The sequence below is a fragment of the Oncorhynchus clarkii genome, unplaced genomic scaffold (assembly GCF_045791955.1).
Source record: "Oncorhynchus clarkii lewisi isolate Uvic-CL-2024 unplaced genomic scaffold, UVic_Ocla_1.0 unplaced_contig_271_pilon_pilon, whole genome shotgun sequence".
NCBI lineage: Eukaryota > Metazoa > Chordata > Actinopteri > Salmoniformes > Salmonidae > Oncorhynchus > Oncorhynchus clarkii.
In genome coordinates this window covers 6,432-24,754 of record NW_027261110.1, presented here as the reverse complement: position 1 = coordinate 24,754, position 18,323 = coordinate 6,432, and the positions used below count along the sequence as shown (strand labels likewise).

Below are 18,323 nucleotides of genomic sequence, written 5' to 3'. Positions count from 1 at the left end.
TTTTAGCATTTATAGCAATGGTTATCAACTGTACTGCAGGGATGTAATGTAAGTCACAGAAAATTGAGGTTGTGGTGGCAGCTGCAGAGAGGTAATTGGGTGTGTACGGTTTGACATCAGAAGAGTTACAGGATGTGTTAAGTGGTAATGCCCCATCCTTTCATGACGATGGCATGAGGTAGGAATTAATACATGCAATTAGTGGAGTAGGTGGGTGTCAATTTTATTTGATATAATTTTGAAATTAGTGCACTGTTAGTGAGTGTAGTGTTGGAAAAAAAAGCAACACAATAAGACTGAGGTATGGAGATGTTGTGTATTCCCACAACCAATCAGGAAGTGGGTGGTTCTGTCTTCCTTACCGTCGTGGCGTAGGCTGGTGGACGATAATGACCTCAGTCTTCTCCAGGGACAGGTCATCTGGTTGGTGGGCAACGAAGGCTCGGATGCACTGCGTCTGTGTGAAGTCTGAGTGGCAGAAAGGGTCATAGGTCAAATACAGCAGGGTCAAGATGTCCCCATTGTCTGGCCATGCTAGGCTGGATGGCAATATAGCAATTTTCAACCCACCTTGTTCTGCAGAGTAGTCAATAACAGGATGGGGCCCGGAGACAGCTGAGATCCAACACAATTTATAATTTTGAAATGAGTGAGTTGTTAGTGAGTGTAGTGTTAGATTTAATTAGTACATTTTTATTTTTCAAGCAAAGTATAAGGGAGTTGTACTCCAGTCTAGTAGGTGGCGGTAATGCAACAAATTGGATGCCACCCGCCGTTAAGCCTCATAGAAGAAGAAGGGCTGTAAACGTAGTTGTGTTCAGTCCTTTGACCAGGGTCTACGATTGATTTTAGCCCTAAAGTCCGTGGCGTAGGCCAAGTTCTCCTGCTGTTCCAATTTCACTATTTGCTATCAAAAACAAAAGTCAGAAAAGGAAAAATGTATTTCACATAAGCCTACATTGATTTACAGGTGGAGGACAAGTAATATTCATGAGTATTGTCATTTATTTCCAAAGCATTCTCAGTCTCCTCAACACAGACAGAACTGCTTATTTTGATCATTGCACCTCTTTTTCATAAAATCAAATTGTGTAGGCTACATGCACAGTCCTGGAAATGTATTGCACTTACAGCCCTTTCAACATTCTTAACAATGTGCATGCAAACTCACTTTATCTCATAGTCTTCTGTATCTCAAATGGGATTAAGTATCCTTGCCTGGCTACTCAAACTCTTTGCTCCAGCCAAATGCTACTCCTTGCCCACAGACATTAGTTTCTTCTCCGGATCTGAATCTGAGTACCTCCCTGACGATTTCTAGAAAGCAAACACATTCTAACCGTTCTGATTGGTCCCAGAAACCAATGGGTTGGGCCAGATCCAGAGCGCACGTCGGTAAAGCGGCGTTTAAAACATTTGTCATTGGCTTTGATACTCTGATTGGTTAAAGCTGATTAATTTGTTTTGTACAACACCCCTCATTTAGACGTCACCACAAACGACTTCAACGATGGCAGTCTTACTTAGACTGAAGTATGTAGTAAACATAGAGCAGCGGAACTATTCAATTTGAGCCGTCAGCAAATAAGTACCCCCCATAAAAGTAATTTATGAAAATCTTTGTAATATACGCAAATAATACATTTCCCTGAATATGTAGAAACATTTTCTTCAAATACAATAACCTCTATTGCAAAACACATACCATGTCTTATTTTTGTTTTTGTACTTTTTACCCCTTTTTTGTGATATCCAATTGGTAGTTACAGTCTTGTCTCATCGCTGCAACTCCTGTACGGACTCGGGAGAGGCGAAGGTCGAGAGCCAGGCGTCTTCCAAAACTGCTTGCTTAACCCAGAAGCCAGCCAATGTGGAGGAAACACTGTACAATTGGCAAACGAAGTCAGCGTGCAGGAGTCACTAGAGCACAATGGGACGAGGACATCCCAGCCGGCCAAACCTTCCCCTAACCCGGACGACGCTGGGCCAATTGTATGCCGCCTCATGGGTCTCCCGGGTCGTGGCCGGCTGTGACAGAGCCTGGGATCGAACCCAGGTCTGTAGTGACCTGTAGCGGCCTTAGACCGCTGCGCCACTCGGAAGGCCCCATACCATGTCTTTTTAAAGTCCCCAAGTAAAGTAGTTATGGAGAAACTTCTGTCCTTCTCCGGGGCCACAGGTCCTCAATCCACTGATGTTCTTAGATGGCTGATTTCCAATAGATCCTGTAACAGTCAATCGGCATTCATTCGCAAGGTTTGATTTACAAGGCTACCCTAGACACTCCCAGACACCTCCAAAACCCTTCCAATAATTTACGTTGACACTCCTGCAAGTGTTAAAGGTATTCATGTCAGTCCAGTGCCTCTCTCTAAGGCACCCCCTCTAAAGCCATTCATCCCCTTGCCATTCATCCCCAATAAGCAGGCTGAGGCCGGGAAGGACAACTCCAGAAACACTATGTTTCATCCACTGTCCAAATCCACATGTCCCCAGTAACTCCACCACATTGATACACAGTGACTAGGATTCCCCCAGCGCAGTCAGACAGTGGATGGTTTGTCATACTGCAGCCGTAGCTGTGGTAATTTTTAGAGCATCCAGCAGGTTGCGCTGTCGGACCCTGAGGCTGGCTATGGTTTCCAAATGGGACTCAGGAGTCCATCCCCTGTGTCTGTCTGACAGCCTGGTCCCCTCCACCCAACCTGAGGAATGACAGATAGAGGTAGAGGGAGAGAGCGAGAGAGGGAAACAGGGAGGGGGAGAGGAAAGAGGAGGGGGAGAAGGGAAAGAGTTTTAACAAAAAGCAACTAAAAAAGCAACACATTTGTAGCACTCAAAAACACTGAGGTATGGAGATGTGTATTCCCACAACCAATCAGGAAGTGGGTGGTTCTGTCTTCCTTACCGTCGCTGCTCTGCTGGTGGACGAGAATGACCTCAGCCTTCTCCAGGGACAGCTCATCTGGTTGGTGGGCAACGAAGGCTCGGACGCACTGCATCTGTGTGAAGTCTGTGAGTGGGAGAGAGGGTCAGAGGTCAAATACAACAGGGTCAAGATGTCCCCATTGTCTGGCCATGCTAGGCTGGATGGCAATATAGCAATTTTCAACCCACCTTGTTCTGCAGAGTAGTCAATAACAGGATGGGGCCTGGAGACCGCTGAGATCCAACGCAGTTTATCACCTCTGAAAGATCACAAGAAAACACACTTTTTTACACACAATAAGACACACCTGTGGATTAAACTACTCTCATTCTTTGTAACACACTCACACACAGGCACACACTCACACACACACACAACCCTCTCTGTCTTACTGTGTGTCGGTGCTAAGTAGCAGGGCTTTCTTGTTAAGGTGGAGGCGGAAAAGGTTCTTCTCTAGAGAGTGCAGTTTGACCCGACAGTTCTCAGCTCGCAGTTCTGACACTGGAGCATGGTCTATCACCGTGAACCTGCCCCCCCTAGAGCGAGGGAGGAGAAGGGGAGAGGAGTGGAGAGTAAATAATGCCCAATGATGAGAACATAAAAAAACCTTAATGTCAATAGAAAGTCCTATCGGTCTAGATTTCCTAATGCTTGGTTTGCTTTGGTTCGTTGTGTGAGTGTGTTTGTCTGAGGGGACTCACTCTTTGTTCAGCGACAGCAGCAGGTAGTCATTGAAGAGGTGAAGGTAGACACTCCTCTCTGTCTCCTTCAGAGAGAAATCCATCATCTCAGTCACCGGTCCCTCTCTCACCAGCCTACGAGACTGACTGACCAGGGGGAGAGTCTACAACACACACACATAGGTTAAACTTGTACTTGTATTGTAACTTTTTATTGTGATCAGTTCAACACATGTTCAAGGGACAGCATGTAAAGCAGGGGATCGTGGGAGATGTAGTTTATTACACACCCTGCATTCAAAGTCCACTCTGGCACTGAGAGAGACCAGCGACTCAATGCTCTTCATCTGAGTAATACTGTCATTGCTCTCCTGGATCAACTGAAGGACAGAGAGAGAGAAGAGAGATGGTTAACAGCTATCTCTTGGCTACATAATGTAACAGTGCACCACCAGAAGAAGGGGGGGGGGGGGGTGTAACATACCCTCTCCAGTAGCTTCATAGCTTTGATGGCCTGGACCTCCTCCTCTGTGCCTTGGGCTGTTCTCTTCACAATGTTCTGAGGCAAAAATACAGAGAGAAATGGGGAGAATGAGACCGAGTCGAAGAGAGGATTATAAGGAGTTGCGTACTTTGATTGTGCACTTAAAACATACACACAGTCACACAAACACACCTGCACAAGGAGTTTGATTCGTGTGATCCTCTGGAAGGGGAGGATGAGGAAGGAGCGAAGAGGAAGGCGCTGACACACTGGACTGCGTTCCAACTTCTCCACTACCCGCCTGAACCCTTGGTTCTCATCCCTGCAAGGCAGACAGAGAGAAAGAAGGTGCTGTTTGTAAGTCAACGTAAACACATATAAATGTGCAGTAATACAAAGAGTGTCAGAAAGAGTCCAGTCAGTGAACCCTGGGGGAGGACTCACATGAGTCTCTGGTAAGTGGCATCCTGATATGATTGGTTGGTGAGGTAGGGCACGTAGACCTTCTTGAAGCGTTGACAGTGGCGAGCGATGATGTCACACACGGTGAAGTGCATCATATCAGATTCCACCCTCTCTTCCAGCTTCGACAGAAAACTACGAGAACAACAAATACAGAGAAAGACTACGAGGTAAACGTTGACAGAAACAATATATAAAGAGGGGCATAGAGAGGCCCGTGACATTCAGTCTGTGGGTTTGCTAGTTTGAGGAACAAACAAATAAGTCCCAGTCCTCTCACCTGTGGCTGATGGCTCGGACATCAGCCAGCCTGGAGAACAGCCAGCTCCTGTCCTGAGTAGTCAACAGCTCCCCGAGCTGCTTAGACTTGACAAAGTGATCCACCACAATATCCAGACTACGACAGTATGACGCTTCTGAAGTTACAACCTCAAACTGCACCTGACAGGAAGAAGAAAGGAAGAGGAGAGGGGGGATTACAGGCACTGTTCCAACTACCCCAAGGACCCATAGATCCAGGCTCTAGGAAATCAACATTAGCTACTAGGCCCCTGGCAAATGTCATCATCGACATCGCTGGTTGAAGGGTCAACTGTTTGTTTTTGTTTACCTCCTGCAGGCGTCTCTGGTCGTTAGTCAGCTCCCCAAACGCAGCACTGCTCCTGACCTCAGGGATCTCTTGCCACAGGCTGGGGGACTGGGTGAGGGAGATGGAGAGGCGGGGAGAGGAAGGCCTGGCCGGGGGGGGCTGGGGCGGCTGTGGTACGGGTAGGAACTTGGCACTGGTGCCACTGGAGGTAGAGCCAGAGTGGGACAGAGAGTGGGGGTGGATGACTGGGGGGAGACAGGGTAAAGGCCTGCGAGCCGGAGGAAGCGAGGGGGCCAGAGAGGGGGTTACGGGGGACAGGGGGACAGGGAGCTCCTCGTAGATGGAGAGGGCGTCAGAGCAAGACTGACTGAGGATCTCCCTGTTCTGAGCCGTCTCACTGTACTCCTGGTAGAGCTGGGAATCTGAGAGGGGGTGAGGGAGAGGAGGGGAGAGGGAAGAGAGAAAAGAGGGGAGGCAAAGAGAGGTGACGAGAGAGATGAGTAGAGTAAGAGAGAGAGAAAAGTTAGACAGGGACAGGATGGGTGTTAATGAAGAGGACAAGTGAGAGAGAGGCAGAGAAAGAAAGCAAAGGAGAAAGTGGAAGACAGTAAGAGGACAGTGAGAAGAAAAACAGAGTTAGGGGGAGAAATATCAAGAGAGGGAAAGGTAGAGAGAGACAGAGAAGTGGGTTAGCCAGAGTGTATGGTTTGCATTTTACACTTCTTGAAATGCTATGCTGTAGCAGCAACAGTTGATATTAATTGGCGTTAAGAGATATGAATACCTGCACAAACCTGCCTGTGGCCTGGAGCGCACGCACACACACACACACGCACGCACACACACACACCTGCCCCATTTCATACAATTTCACCATGACTCATAGACCTGCAAACCTGCTGCCATGTTGGTATGTTTAAACGATTGGGTCGGAAAGTAGAACAGAAAATGAAATCCTACAGTTTATAGGTTCCGTGGAAGAAACCTACAACATGTTTGAGCTGGAAAACAATCTGGGAAAATACAGAAAGGGATCAAGCACACACTGTATACATGATTAAGCCATTCACAGGAAGAAGTCTGTCTTGGGACTCACAGTACACTGCTATACAGTCATGTCTAGTCTCAGATTCAATCTGTCTGTGGACACGTTTGTTTAACAGTACCTTCACTGGCAGATGATATCTGTCTGTGGAAGTATCTTGTTTGATTTTACTGACTTTTTCATTTCAAATTACAAGGAGCGTAGTCAACCTAGAAATACATGTGCCTTCACAGATTCCATACCTACATAGCCATAAACACAAGACTAGCTCTCTCTGCTCATTGTAGCATAAAAGGTGCTATTGAACTAACATTACTATCATATTATTACATATAAAATACATTGCAGAGAAGTGGATGTGTGAAAGTGGATGTGAGTGCCTCAGGGATGAAGGAGAGAAAAGAGAGGCAGAGCAGTAGAGGAAGAGGAAGAGGTAGAGCAGTAGAGGAAGAGGTAGAGCAGTAGAGGTAGTGCAGTAGAAGTAGAGCAGTAGAAGTAGTGCAGTAGAAGTAGAGCAGTACAAGTAGTGCAGTAAAGGTAGTGTAGTAGAGGTAGTGTAGTAGAGGTAGTGCAGTAGAGGTAGGTAGTAGAGGTAGTGCAGTAGAAGTAATGCAGTAAAGGTAGTGCAGTAGAAGTAGAGGTAGTGCAGTAGAAGTAGTGCAGTAGAAGTAGAGCAGTACAAGTAGTGCAGTAAAGGTAGTGTAGTAGAGGTAGTGCAGTAGAGGTAGAGCAGTAGAGGTAGTGCAGTAGAGGTAGAGCAGTAAAGGTAGGTAGTAGAGGTAGTGCAGTAGAAGTAATGCAGTACAAGTAGTGCAGTAAAGGTAGTGTAGTAGAGGTAGTGCAGTAGAGGTAGTGTAGTAGAGGTAGTGCAGTAGAGGTAGTGTAGTAGAGGTAGTGCAGTAGAGGTAATGCAGTAGAAGTAGAGCAGTACAAGTAGTGCAGTAAAGGTAGTGTAGTAGAGGTAGTGCAGTAGAGGTAGTGTAGTAAAGGTAGTGCAGTAGAGGTAGTGTAGTAGAGGTAGTGCAGTAGAGGTAGTGCAGTAGAGGTAGAGCAGTAAAGGTAGGTAGTAGAGGTAGTGCAGTAGAAGTAGAGCAGTACAAGTAGTGCAGTAGAAGTAGTGCAGTAGAAGTAGAGCAGTACAAGTAGTGCAGTAAAGGTAGTGTAGTAGAGGTAGTGCAGTAGAGGTAGTGCAGTAGAGGTAGTGCAGTAGAAGAAGAGGTAGTGCAGTAGAAGTAGAGGTAGTGCAGTAGAGGTAGTGCAGTAGAAGTAGAGGTAGTGCAGTAGAAGTAGTGCAGTAGAAGTAGAGCAGTACAAGTAGTGCAGTAAAGGTAGTGTAGTAGAAGTAGAGGTAGTGTAGTAGAGGTAGTGTAGTAGAAGTAGAGCAGTACAGGTAGTGCAGTAAAGGTAGTGTAGTAGAGGTAGTGCAGTAGAGGTAGAGCAGTAAAGGTAGGTAGTAGAGGTAGTGCAGTAGAAGTAATGCAGTAAAGGTAGTGCAGTAGAGCAGTAGAGGTAGAGCAGTAGAAGTAGAGTAAAGGTAGGTAGTAGAGGTAGTGCAGTAGAGGTAGTGCAGTAGAAGTAGAGCAGTACAAGTAGTGCAGTAAAGGTAGTGTAGTAGAGGTAGTGCAGTAGAGGTAGGTAGTGTGCAGTAGGTAGTGTAGTAGAGGTAGTGCAGTAGAGGTAGAGCAGTAAAGGTAGGTAGTAGAGGTAGTGCAGTAGAAGTAATGCAGTAAAGGTAGTGCAGTAGAAGTAGAGCAGTACAAGTAGTGCAGTAAAGGTAGTGTAGTAGAGGTAGTGCAGTAGAGGTAGAGCAGTAAAGGTAGGTAGTAGAGAGTGTGCAGTAGTGCAGTAGAAGTAGAGCAGTAGTGCAGTAGAAGTAGTGCAGTAGAAGTAGAGGTAGTGCAGTAGGTAGAAGTGTAGTAGAGGTAGTGCAGTAGAGGTAGAGCAGTAGAAGTAGTGCAGTAAAGGTAGTGTAGTAGAGGTAGTGCAGTAAAGGTAGGTAGAGCAGTAGAAGTAAGAAGTAGTGCAGTAGAAGTAGAGGTAGTGCAGTAGAGGTAGTGCAGTAGTAGAGGTAGTGCAGTAGAAGTAGTGCAGTAGAGGTAGAGCAGTAGAGTAGTGTAGTAGAGGTAGTGCAGTAGAAGTAGAGGTAGTGTAGTAGAGGTAGTGTAGTAGGTAGGTAGTAGAGCAGTAGAGAGTAGTGCAGTAGAGGTAGTGCAGTAGAAGTAGTGCAGTAAAGGTAGTGTAGTAGAGGTAGTGCAGTAGAGGTAGAGCAGTAGAAGTAGTGCAGTAGAAGTAGTGCAGTAGAAGAAGAGGTAGTGCAGTAGAAGTAGAGGTAGTGCAGTAGAGGTAGTGCAGTAGAAGTAGAGGTAGTGCAGTAGAGGTAGTGCAGTAGAAGTAGAGGTAGTGCAGTAGAGGTAGAGGTAGTGCAGTAGAGGAAGAGGTAGTGCAGTAGAGGAAGAGGTAGTGCAGTAGAGGAAGAGGCAGTGCAGTAGAAGAGAAGGTAGTGCAGTAGACGTAGAGGTAGTGCAGTAGAGGTAGAGGTAGTGCAGTAGAAGTAGTGCAGTAGAAGTAGTGCAGTAGAAGTAGTGTAGTAGAGGTAGTGCAGTACAAGTAGTGCAGTAGAGGTAGTGCAGTAAGTAGAGTGTAGTAGAGGTAGTGCAGTAGAGTGTAGTAGTGCAGTAGAAGTAGTGCAGTAGAGGTAGTGCAGTAGATGTAGTGCAGTAGAAGTAGTGCAGGTAGAGGTAGTGCAGTAGAGGTAGTGCAGTAGACGTAGAGTAGTGCAGTAGAGGTAGAGGTAGTGCAGTAGAGGCAGAGCAGTAGAAGTAGTGCAGTAGAGGTAGTGCAGTAGAAGTAGTGCAGTAGAAGTAGAGCAGTAGAGGTAGTGCAGTAGAAGTAGTGCAGTAGAGGTAGTGCAGTAGAGGTAGTGCAGTAGAGGTAGTGCAGTAGATGTAGTGCAGTAGAAGTAGAGGTAGTGCAGTAGAGGCAGAGCAGTAGAAGTAGTGCAGTAGAAGTAGAGCAGTAGAGGTAGTGCAGTAGAAGTAGTGCAGTAGAGGTAGTGCAGTAGAGGTAGTGCAGTAGAAGTAGTGCAGTAGAGGTAGTGCAGTAGAAGTAGTGCAGTAGAGGTAGTGCAGTAGAAGTAGTAGTGCAGTAGAGGTAGTGCAGTAGAAGTAGTGCAGTAGAAGTAGAGGTAGTGCAGTAGAAGTAGTGCAGTAGATGTGTAGTGCAGTAGAAGTAGAGGTAGTGCAGTAGAGGCAGAGCAGTAGAAGTAGTGCAGTAGAAGTAGAGGTAGTGCAGTAGAGGCAGAGCAGTAGATGTAGTGCAGTAGAAGTAGAGGTAGTGCAGTAGAGGCAGAGCAGTAGAAGTAGTGCAGTAGAGGTAAAGCAGAGATACTCACTGTAAAATTTGGAGTTCCTCCTAGCCATTCTGATGGTATCCGTGACATTCCTGGACAGAGTGAGAGACAGGAGTCAAGTCAGGGAATCGTCCACACTTCATCTACAGAAGTAGTGTGGTACATTTTATCTCTACTATTTTAACTCAGGCACTAACTAACACAGCCTAGTGTTAGGGTTAAATTGCAGGCAAACGATCTAACGGTACTTATTGCATGCATGACATCAAAAGACTGACTCTATACATGGGAAGTGGCCATGTAAAACACACAGTCACTGTGGTAGCCCAGTGCACCTACATTACATGTGCCCCCTCCCTCCCCCTGCTATCTTCTACTCACCTCAGATCCACATCTCCCCAGTTGAAGTTCACCTCCTCTTCCTCATCATCATCTGGAAGCAGAACATATTGGTTCCAGTGTAGTCCAGAGAGGTAGAGCAACATAACCCAATAATGTAATATACTGTGGCTGAGAACAGCTCAGCCCAATATGGCCTACAGAACAGGCAGAGCTGTTTTGGTTACAGAAACAAGGATGGGTTTGTTTGCAGAACTCCCCTAGCTGTGTTCCACTCTAGGTGGTGTGCTCTAAACATAACTACTGAACTGACAACAGAGCTGGGATAGAATGGCTAGAAGAGTCATGGAGGAGGAATGAGTTCTGGTTCCAGACAGTCTAACCCTGCCTATTTATTGCGAGATTCTGTGATTGCCACTCTGTCCCCACCTCCACTGTCATCCTCCATTTCCCCCACCTCCTTCCCCCATTTCAGTGACTCAGCTGATGGCAGTTTCTTATAAGTATCTGCATAAAATCACTTCAATGAACTGATGATGAAATTCACACCTCAAGATAAGGAAATTTAAACAGCAAAACAGAATTCCACAGTTGTGGTAAGGTTGGGTTAGTTAGCATCAGAGGTTGGATCTCATTAAGATTTTTGTGAGATCCCACATGAAAAAAATACTACAGTTTACTATAGAATATTACAATGTTGTAACATACTATAGTAAATACTACAGTAATGTCCACAAAAACACTCCAGTAAATACTACAGTACATTACAATTCGCAAAAACACTACATGAATTACTTTTGTATATACTACCGTTATTTTACTACAGTATTTATACTATAGTTAACTGTAAATACTACAGTAAATATTCCAGTATTCTGCAAAAATACTACAGCGAATACTTAAGCCAATTAGGCCCGATGGGTAGTGGTATATGGCTGATATACCACGGCTAAGGGCTGTTCTTATGCAGGACGCATCGAGGAGTGCCTGGATACAGCCCTTAGCTGCGGTATACTGGCCAAATACCACAATGCCTTATGCCTTATTGCTATTATAAACTGGTTACCAACGTAATTAGAACAGTAAAAAGTACTTTTTTGTCATACCAGTGTTAGACAGTCTGTTATACCACGTCTTTCAGACAATCAGCGTTCAGGGCTCGAAACACCTGGTTTATAATATAGTATTTATACCATAGTATACTATAGTATTTTTTCATGTGGGTATCAATAACTAATAATTAACATTTGTTTATATAACTGTCTTCAAATGAAAACGTTTGAACTCTTCTGTCTGGCGTTCTAAAAGGTTTGGTTAGGTTGACAAAATGAGATGATTTGAGATGATCATGAAATGAGTTGAGTAATAAGATCATAATTAGGATGTTCTAATGTTAATCTGTGTGAGGTGTTGAGTAATAAGATCATAATTAGGATGTTCTAATGTTAATCTGTGTGAGGTGTTGAGTATTAAGATCATAATTAGGATGTTCTAATGTTAATCTGTGTGAGGTGTTAAGTATTAAGATCATAATTAGGATGTTCTAATGTTAATCTGTGTTAGGTGTTGAGTATTAAGATCATAATTAGGATGTTCTAATGTTAATCTGTGTTAGGTGTTGAGTATTAAGATCATAATTAGGATGTTCTAATGTTAATCTGTGTGAGGTGTTGAGTATTAAGATCATAATTAGGATGTTCTAATGTTAATCTGTGTTAGGTGTTGAGTATTAAGATCATAATTAGGATGTTCTAATGTTAATCTGTGTGAGGTGTTGAGTATTAAGATCATAATTAGGATGTTCTAATGTTAATCTGTGTTAGGTGTTGAGTATTAAGATCATAATTAGGATGTTCTAATGTTAATCTGTGTGAGGTGTTGAGTATTAAGATCATAATTAGGATGTTCTAATGTTAATCTGTGTGAGGTGTTGAGCTGCTTTTCTCTTGATTTATTCCTCCGTCTCTTTCTGTCTGTCTCACCTGACGCCTGGAATATTCTTGTTCTGCGATCCCTCGCATCTCCTCTTCCTTCTTCTTCTTCCTCGTTTCTTCTTTCTGTTGTCTTGCGGAACCCCCGCCTCCTATACCGAACATCGGTGCCCAAATCTTGGAAGCTACAAGTGCTCTTCACCCCCCCTCCTCCCGTTTTTTTACTCTCTTCTTTGCCCTCCCTCATCCTCTCCTCTTCCCCTCCTAGCCTCTTCTCCTCCTCCCTTTCCACTTTCCTTTCCTCAGTCGCCTCTCCCACGTTCCCCCTGTCCTCGGTCCCATCCTCAATCCTCCTTTCCTGCTTCCTCTCTACCACACTATTCTCTTCCCCCTCTCCCACAGTCCTCTCTTTCTCCCCTTCTTCCTCCGTCTTTTCCTCTGTGGTGGTGATAGGTTGTTCTGAATCAGGGTTGTATATAAGGCTGGGGCAGCTGGTCGGTTTGTACAGGGTGTTGCTCACAGAGAGAAACAGATCTTCCTCTTTCTGGGAAGTCGCTTCTTTCTCTGCATCCAGTATATGAACCTTGTCCCCAACTTCGACCCCTTTCTCCATCTCACCCTCATCCTCTGTCACCATCTCTACCTGGATATGTATATGACTGTCTGTTTGTCTGTCCGCACACACATTGTTACCCTCCACCTCCTCTCCCTGTGTGTCTGTAGGTGTGTCACCATGAGTATTGTGTAGGGTCAGGGCAGCATGCATGTCTATGGGTTTGCCATCACCAAGCATAGCTGTGAAAGCCTCAGCATGCACGTCTGTTAGTTTCTCCCCTGTACCTCTCTCATCCTCCAGCTTCCCTGGCTCTGCCTCCCGTTCAGCCAGCCTCTCCTCCACCAACTTCCTCCCACGCTTCTTCCTCTTCTGAACCGTGGCGTAGACGGTTGAGGCTCCTCCCCCCTCTAGCGTCTCATTCTTTTCTTCCTCTAGCTCCTCTTCTACCCTCTCGGTCCCTCTCGCAGTCTGGCTGACCTCTTGACTTCCCTGTGACTCTGGCTGGGGGTTGCTGAGGGCTGGTTCCTCCGAGCTGCCAAGGATTTCGCTCAATACGTTCTTGGCCCACTTCATGTGTGAGGCCTGGGAGTGGCGCTTGGCCTCCTCTTCTGTGCTCCAGGCTCCACTTATACAGATTTGGATGGCCACAGCTTCCTCTGGGCTCATCACTCCAGGGTCATTTTGGTCAGAGGTGGCTTGGTCAACTACAGGGATCCCATGGTGGTGGTACTCTCCACTGGGATGTGAAGATGGACCTATCTCTGGTTCTGTCCTCCTCCTGTCTGTTGGGTCCCTCTCTCTTGTTTCTGTGTACTCTTCATGTCTTTCTCTCCACTCTTTGAGGAGTTTTTCGGTCTCAGAGTTCCTCCTTCGCTCTATCTCAGCGTATGGGTTCTCCTCCATGACCTTCAGTCGTTCTCCGCTCTCTCGTTCTAGGGTGGTGTGACTGACGTCCACTATGGAGCTCTCTTCTGTGTCTGTTCTCTCCTCCTTTGGCACATGGATCTCATCCCTCACTATTTTTCTCTCATCCTCTGCCCCTTGGTCTCCATCTCTGGAAGGGTTCTCATGAGGGAGGTGTGTGATGTCATCACTGTCCCTATGACCATATCCAGGATTTTGATTGGTCCGCTCTGATTCCATGTCACCCAAGACTGCTGTCTGATTGGGTTTTGACCTGGGCAGTGTTTGCCCAATCACACAGAATACATAGGTTGGTTGCTTCTTCCCCTTTCCATTCACCTCTCCCACCACTGCATCATCCTTTTGCTCTGTCCTCTCTTCTGTTCTATCTCTCTCTCTTTCATGTCTTCTCCCTCCACCTCTCTTCATCTCTCCAACAGGTTGCCTGGTAACATGAATAGCAACCCCAACTTCCAAGAATTCCTTGCAGTCCTCAAACTCCTCTTCTCCACCACTGGACACAGTGATAAAGCCGTCCTCAGAGGAAGGGATTCTATCCCTCTCTCCTTCCCACTCTCTATCACTTCCTCCATCGCTCTCGAAGAGTGTATATCTATCACTTCCTCCTTCTTCCTCTCTGTCACCTTCTGTGTTATCTGTCACATTCTCTCTCTCCGTCTCCCTGTCCCTCTGCCAGCGTTCCTCTCTCTCTCCATCGCTGTAAGTCTGGTGTTCCTCTCCTCTGCTATAACTCCTCCAGGCTTCTGTCTCATCGTCTTCATCTACATTTAACCCTCTCTCCAAATACCTCTCCCTCCCTCCCTCCCTCTCAGCTTCTCTCTCTTCATCTATGGACTTTCTTTGTTCCACCGACCTGTCCTCTTGTCCTTCTCCCTCTGTCTTCCTCTCTTTTTCTCTGCCTGCCCTTTGTTCCACGGATCTGTCCTCTTCTTCACTTCTCTCTCTCCATCTGTTAGTGTGCCTATCTCTTTCTCGCTCTATAACCTCATCCTCTAAAGAGGAGTCTTTGTTATATCTGACCCTCTGTGGTAATAACCACATCCTCCTCTGCTCAGGGCGCTTTGGTATCGTCTCTTCCTTTCCTTCTTCTCTCCCCCTCACTCTATCTGGTCTCTCTCTTTCACTACAGTCTCTCTGCCCCCTGTCCACATCCTTCTCTCCCTCTGACTCCTTCTCTTCATGACTTTCTCTTCCTCTTCTCCATTTTCTTTCCTTCTCTATGTCACTGCTCCATTCTCCGCTGCTCTGGACTCGTGGTGGCACCCTTGGGGCTGTCTCGCTCAGCGATCGACTAGCTCCGTCTGCTCCTCCCTCCCTTTTGAGATCTGTCTCTCTGTCCCTCTTCTCCCTGCGCCTCCTCTCTTCATCCTCCCCCTTGGAATATCTCTCCCTCTCTCTGAATCTCTCTCCATCCATCCGCTTCCTTCTCTCTCCAGTTACATTGGGCTGTGTTCCCACCCTCACTTTCTCTAGGTCCCTCCTTTCCCTTGGTCTGTCCTCTCGCCTGCCCCCTTCTCTCACCTCATCCCTCTCTCTCTCCACTTCCCTCACTTTTCTCCTGTCCCTCTCTCTGTATCTCTCCATGTCACTCTTTCCATCCCTGTCCCCTTCCCTAACTCTCTGTCTATAAGCATCTCTCCTTCCATCCCTCTCTCTGTATATCTCCCCCCCTCTCCATTTCTGTCTCTCCTTCTCTTTCTCCCTCACTCTATCCCATGCTGCGTTCCCCTCAGTGTCCCCCTCACTTTTACTGTGCAGATGTTTCAGTTCTCTTCTGTTGTCATCTCTCACTCTCTCTTTCCTCTTCTCTCCATCACTGTCTCCCTCACTCCTGGTGTCCCTCTGTCCCTCGGTATTTCCTTCCCTCCTTCCATCCCTGCCCTCTCTATCGGAATAGTTCTGTGAATCTCCCTCTCTTCTTCCATCCTCTCTTTCTCCCTGCCAGAGTTTTGACCTCTCTCTCTCTCCATCCATATACCTCTCTCTTTTGCTCCGTAGGTCATTACCCTTTGAGTCCCTCTCTCTTCTCCTCTCTCTGAAATCTGGCTCCGCTTCCCTCGCTCTCTCCCTCCGTCTCACTGTCTTATCCTCCATGGGCTTTCCTCCATTTTTCTCTCTGTCCTCCTGTGCCCTGATTCTCTCCTTCTCCCTCTCCCTCTCTCTGTGCCTTTGGAAGTCCCTCTCTGCATCTCGATACCACTGTATCTTTGCTGCTGTCTCTCGTTCTCTCTCCCAGTCATCCATCTCTGTTCCCTTCGGTCTCTCCAATTGTCTCATTCCTTCTTTCCCCACATCTTCCTCCACAAATGCACTCATTCGTCTGTCTCTCTCTTTGCTATGTTTTACCATTCTAGGAAACGTGTCTCCTTTCTTTCTCTCCTTTTCTCTGTCTCTGTGGTTCCTGATCTCCAGATTTGAAGTAGGTCTTCCATTGGCACGTCTCTCTCCCGCTCCCCCCCTTTCTCTCTCTCTCCATTCCCTTTCCTCCTCCCTCCCTCTAGATATGAGGGCACACTCCTCTCTGTTCCTCTCTCTTGGTCCGGGTTCCATCTCTTTTCTTCTATTTCTTGTTTTGTCCTTCAATCTCTCCATTTCTCTTTCTCTCCTCCATTCCTCCTCTTGGATCCTCTCCCTGTCTCGGTCTGTCCGGGCCACAGTTCCAGGTCTGGGACTTGTTTCGCGGTAGATCTGGCTGATTGGCTGAGGGTTCCGGTAGGAAGCGCTTTGATTGGATGGATCAAATGTATCAAAGGGAGTCAGACTGGGACGTTTGGTCCCCATGGTAACATACTTTTTTTAGAACCTGAAAGACGGTAATATTCATTAATGTATAATTCATCACAATCTGGACATTCTGCAAGGATACTGCTACAACCAATATAATCACTTGAAGTAGAAACACTTTCAATCACTAAATAGAGATAAAGGAATGTTGAGATCAATGAAAATGGAAGGTTAACAACAGCATTAGGCCTATTGTGGTCCTCAAACACTGAAGCTGAATAGTGTCTTTACCAGCCCTGACCAATGCTTCACTATTCATTTATTCAAATAGGTAGTAAAAAAAAATTAAATTACAAAAAGGTGAAAATACTATAATACAACACAAGTCCAATGTGTTATAACTGTAGGTGTTATGATGATAAGAATCACAAGCAACAATGTGTTTATGCGATCAGTTTGAGACCACAGCATCACAACATAGTCAGACAACAATTAATAGCCAACCCACAAAAGCCAACCCTGTAATCAATACACTTTAACTCAATAGATTCTACTGCTAACTGCTTGAGTTAATTTAAAGGGAACATCCACTCAAAAATGACATTTTCCCTTTAATAAGCACCAAGTATATATACAACAATAGAGCCAACAGCAAAGTGTTGTAGATAATGACAGAAACAGCCTAGCAGATTATGTGACACCTGGGAACACTGATTTACTGAACACAGCACAGCACACGTCTGCATAGCACAGTCCACATAACAACGTTCAGCACACGTCTGCATAGCACAGTCCACATAACATCGCTCAACACACCAACTAACCCTAAAACAGGACTCTCTTACACACAATGAAAACACATGTAACACATAAACCACTAGACAAATTAGCCATGAATCAATGTTAGAACTGTAGAATGACTGGTAGATCAGTAGAGAAACACAGTAAAGAGATCTGAGGGACTCACCTGAGTTTAGTACGCTAGAGATGTCCAGTCTCCCTTCTCTCTGCAGCTCTCAGTTAGTTCAGTAGTGTAAACTAACAACGATTGCACAACACAAGCAATCCTCCTTCCTCTCCAGATCTGCTGGGGGGGGGGGGGGGGGCGGGGGTGCGTCAGAATGGCGAACAAAGTTCTATTTAAACTTTAATCCAATCCTGACCCTCTGTCTCTCTCCGCATCGGTTTCCTTCTCGGTCTGTCTGTCAACCTCTCCCCTCTGCTCTTCTCCCTCTTGCTGTTTCACCCCTCCTCCCTCCTTCCCTGCTCAAATTCCCAAACAAGTCTTAACAGATTGACACTTATCTTCCCCCTCCTCTTTTTGTCTCTGTCTTGTCTTCACAGCCGCTGTTAATGAACAGAGGAATCTGGACAAAGCAAATGAAAGGCTGCGGACTTCATCCCACAAATCAATCTGTTCTCCTTCCTCCAACACTGACGTGATCAGTTACTGTTGACCCCGAGATAAAGCTCGCTGACTCACTATCTCTCTCTCTCCTGCTCCATTCCTCTCTCACCAAATACAGGAAGTACACCTCCTGGGTGTCTCTCCCTTGTCTGTGATTGGTTGAAGCAGGATTTCCGGGTGTGTCTGCATAGCACACTTAAGGCAGGTAAGGGTTGTAGATTCTAGAATCAAGGAAGGGGGAGGGGAGGCAAAGAGGAGTGAGAACACACTCACACAGTGATTCAGCAAACAAACCACCAACACAGCCTACAGCAGGCTTATAAAAACTTCCCTAACAATTCATGGAGAAGTAGTAAATTGGGAAAGGAAAGCTAGTTCTTCAGATCACAGTAACAGGATTGGGAAATGACAGAAAAGGAAGAAGGACTTATATATATGTCAGCTGTACTGTCAGCGTTGCTAGCGGCCAGGAGTTTACCCTGACCACGTGACCTAATTAGGAAATCTTGGGGCCCGAGTCATTACAAATACCAATGATTTAAGTATGTAAACAGTCTTTTTATTAACCATGAGGAATTACTGGAATCTATAAGATCACTAAATCATGTAAATCCATAAGATAAGGTGTCAGATAGATGTATTGTAATGCTCCTTTCCTCTGGTATTTTCAGGCCTGGGGTTCAATGAGGGTGGGGTGTCAGAGTGGAGGGAAGCTACACCCCCTCAGGATGGGAGACAGCAATCAATGACAATTGAATGATGAAAATAATTTTGGGGGGAAAGAAACTAATCGAGTCTGTTGAAAAATATTTGTGGAGAAGAAACTGTATTTTCACATCTGTCCGTTCCACCTGTAGATAATCCTATTGTACCCTCATCCCAAGATCAAACATACCTGGAGTG

General features: G+C 45.9%; 1 protein-coding gene across 2 annotated transcripts; it reads right to left on the bottom strand.

The window, feature by feature from the left end:
• Positions 1 to 990: 990 nt before the first annotated feature.
• On the bottom strand, positions 991 to 17,099 carry LOC139404884 (trichohyalin-like). Of its 2 annotated transcripts, none has more exons than XM_071147416.1 (15): positions 16,980 to 17,099; positions 11,860 to 16,091; positions 9,920 to 9,971; positions 9,581 to 9,630; positions 5,166 to 5,566; positions 4,836 to 4,996; positions 4,538 to 4,690; positions 4,286 to 4,415; positions 4,094 to 4,168; positions 3,900 to 3,989; positions 3,631 to 3,773; positions 3,322 to 3,465; positions 3,118 to 3,188; positions 2,909 to 3,013; positions 991 to 2,705 (listed from the first exon to the last, which is right to left on the bottom strand). In XM_071147416.1, exons 2-15 carry the CDS (start codon positions 16,067 to 16,069, stop codon positions 2,563 to 2,565), a joined length of 5,928 nt encoding a protein of 1,975 aa, XP_071003517.1. In that variant the 5' UTR covers positions 16,070 to 16,091; positions 16,980 to 17,099; the 3' UTR covers positions 991 to 2,562. The 2 variants fall into 2 exon arrangements, with proteins under 2 accessions (XP_071003517.1, XP_071003518.1); XM_071147417.1 differs by having other exon boundaries at positions 2,424 to 2,705; positions 12,649 to 16,091.
• Between the last annotated feature and the right edge of the window lie 1,224 nt (positions 17,100 to 18,323).

Excerpts from the sequence above, each read along its gene's own strand:
- LOC139404884 (XM_071147416.1), bottom strand. The coding sequence starts at position 16,069 with ATGGGGACCAAACGTCCCAGTCTGACTCCCTTTGATACATTTGATCCA. Across the intron at positions 3,774-3,899 it reads GAGTGGACTTTGAATGCAGG|ACTCTCCCCCTGGTCAGTCA; the intron begins GTGTGTAATAAA and ends TGTGTGTTGTAG. Across the intron at positions 3,014-3,117 it reads TGACTACTCTGCAGAACAAG|ACTTCACACAGATGCAGTGC; the intron begins GTGGGTTGAAAA and ends TCCCACTCACAG.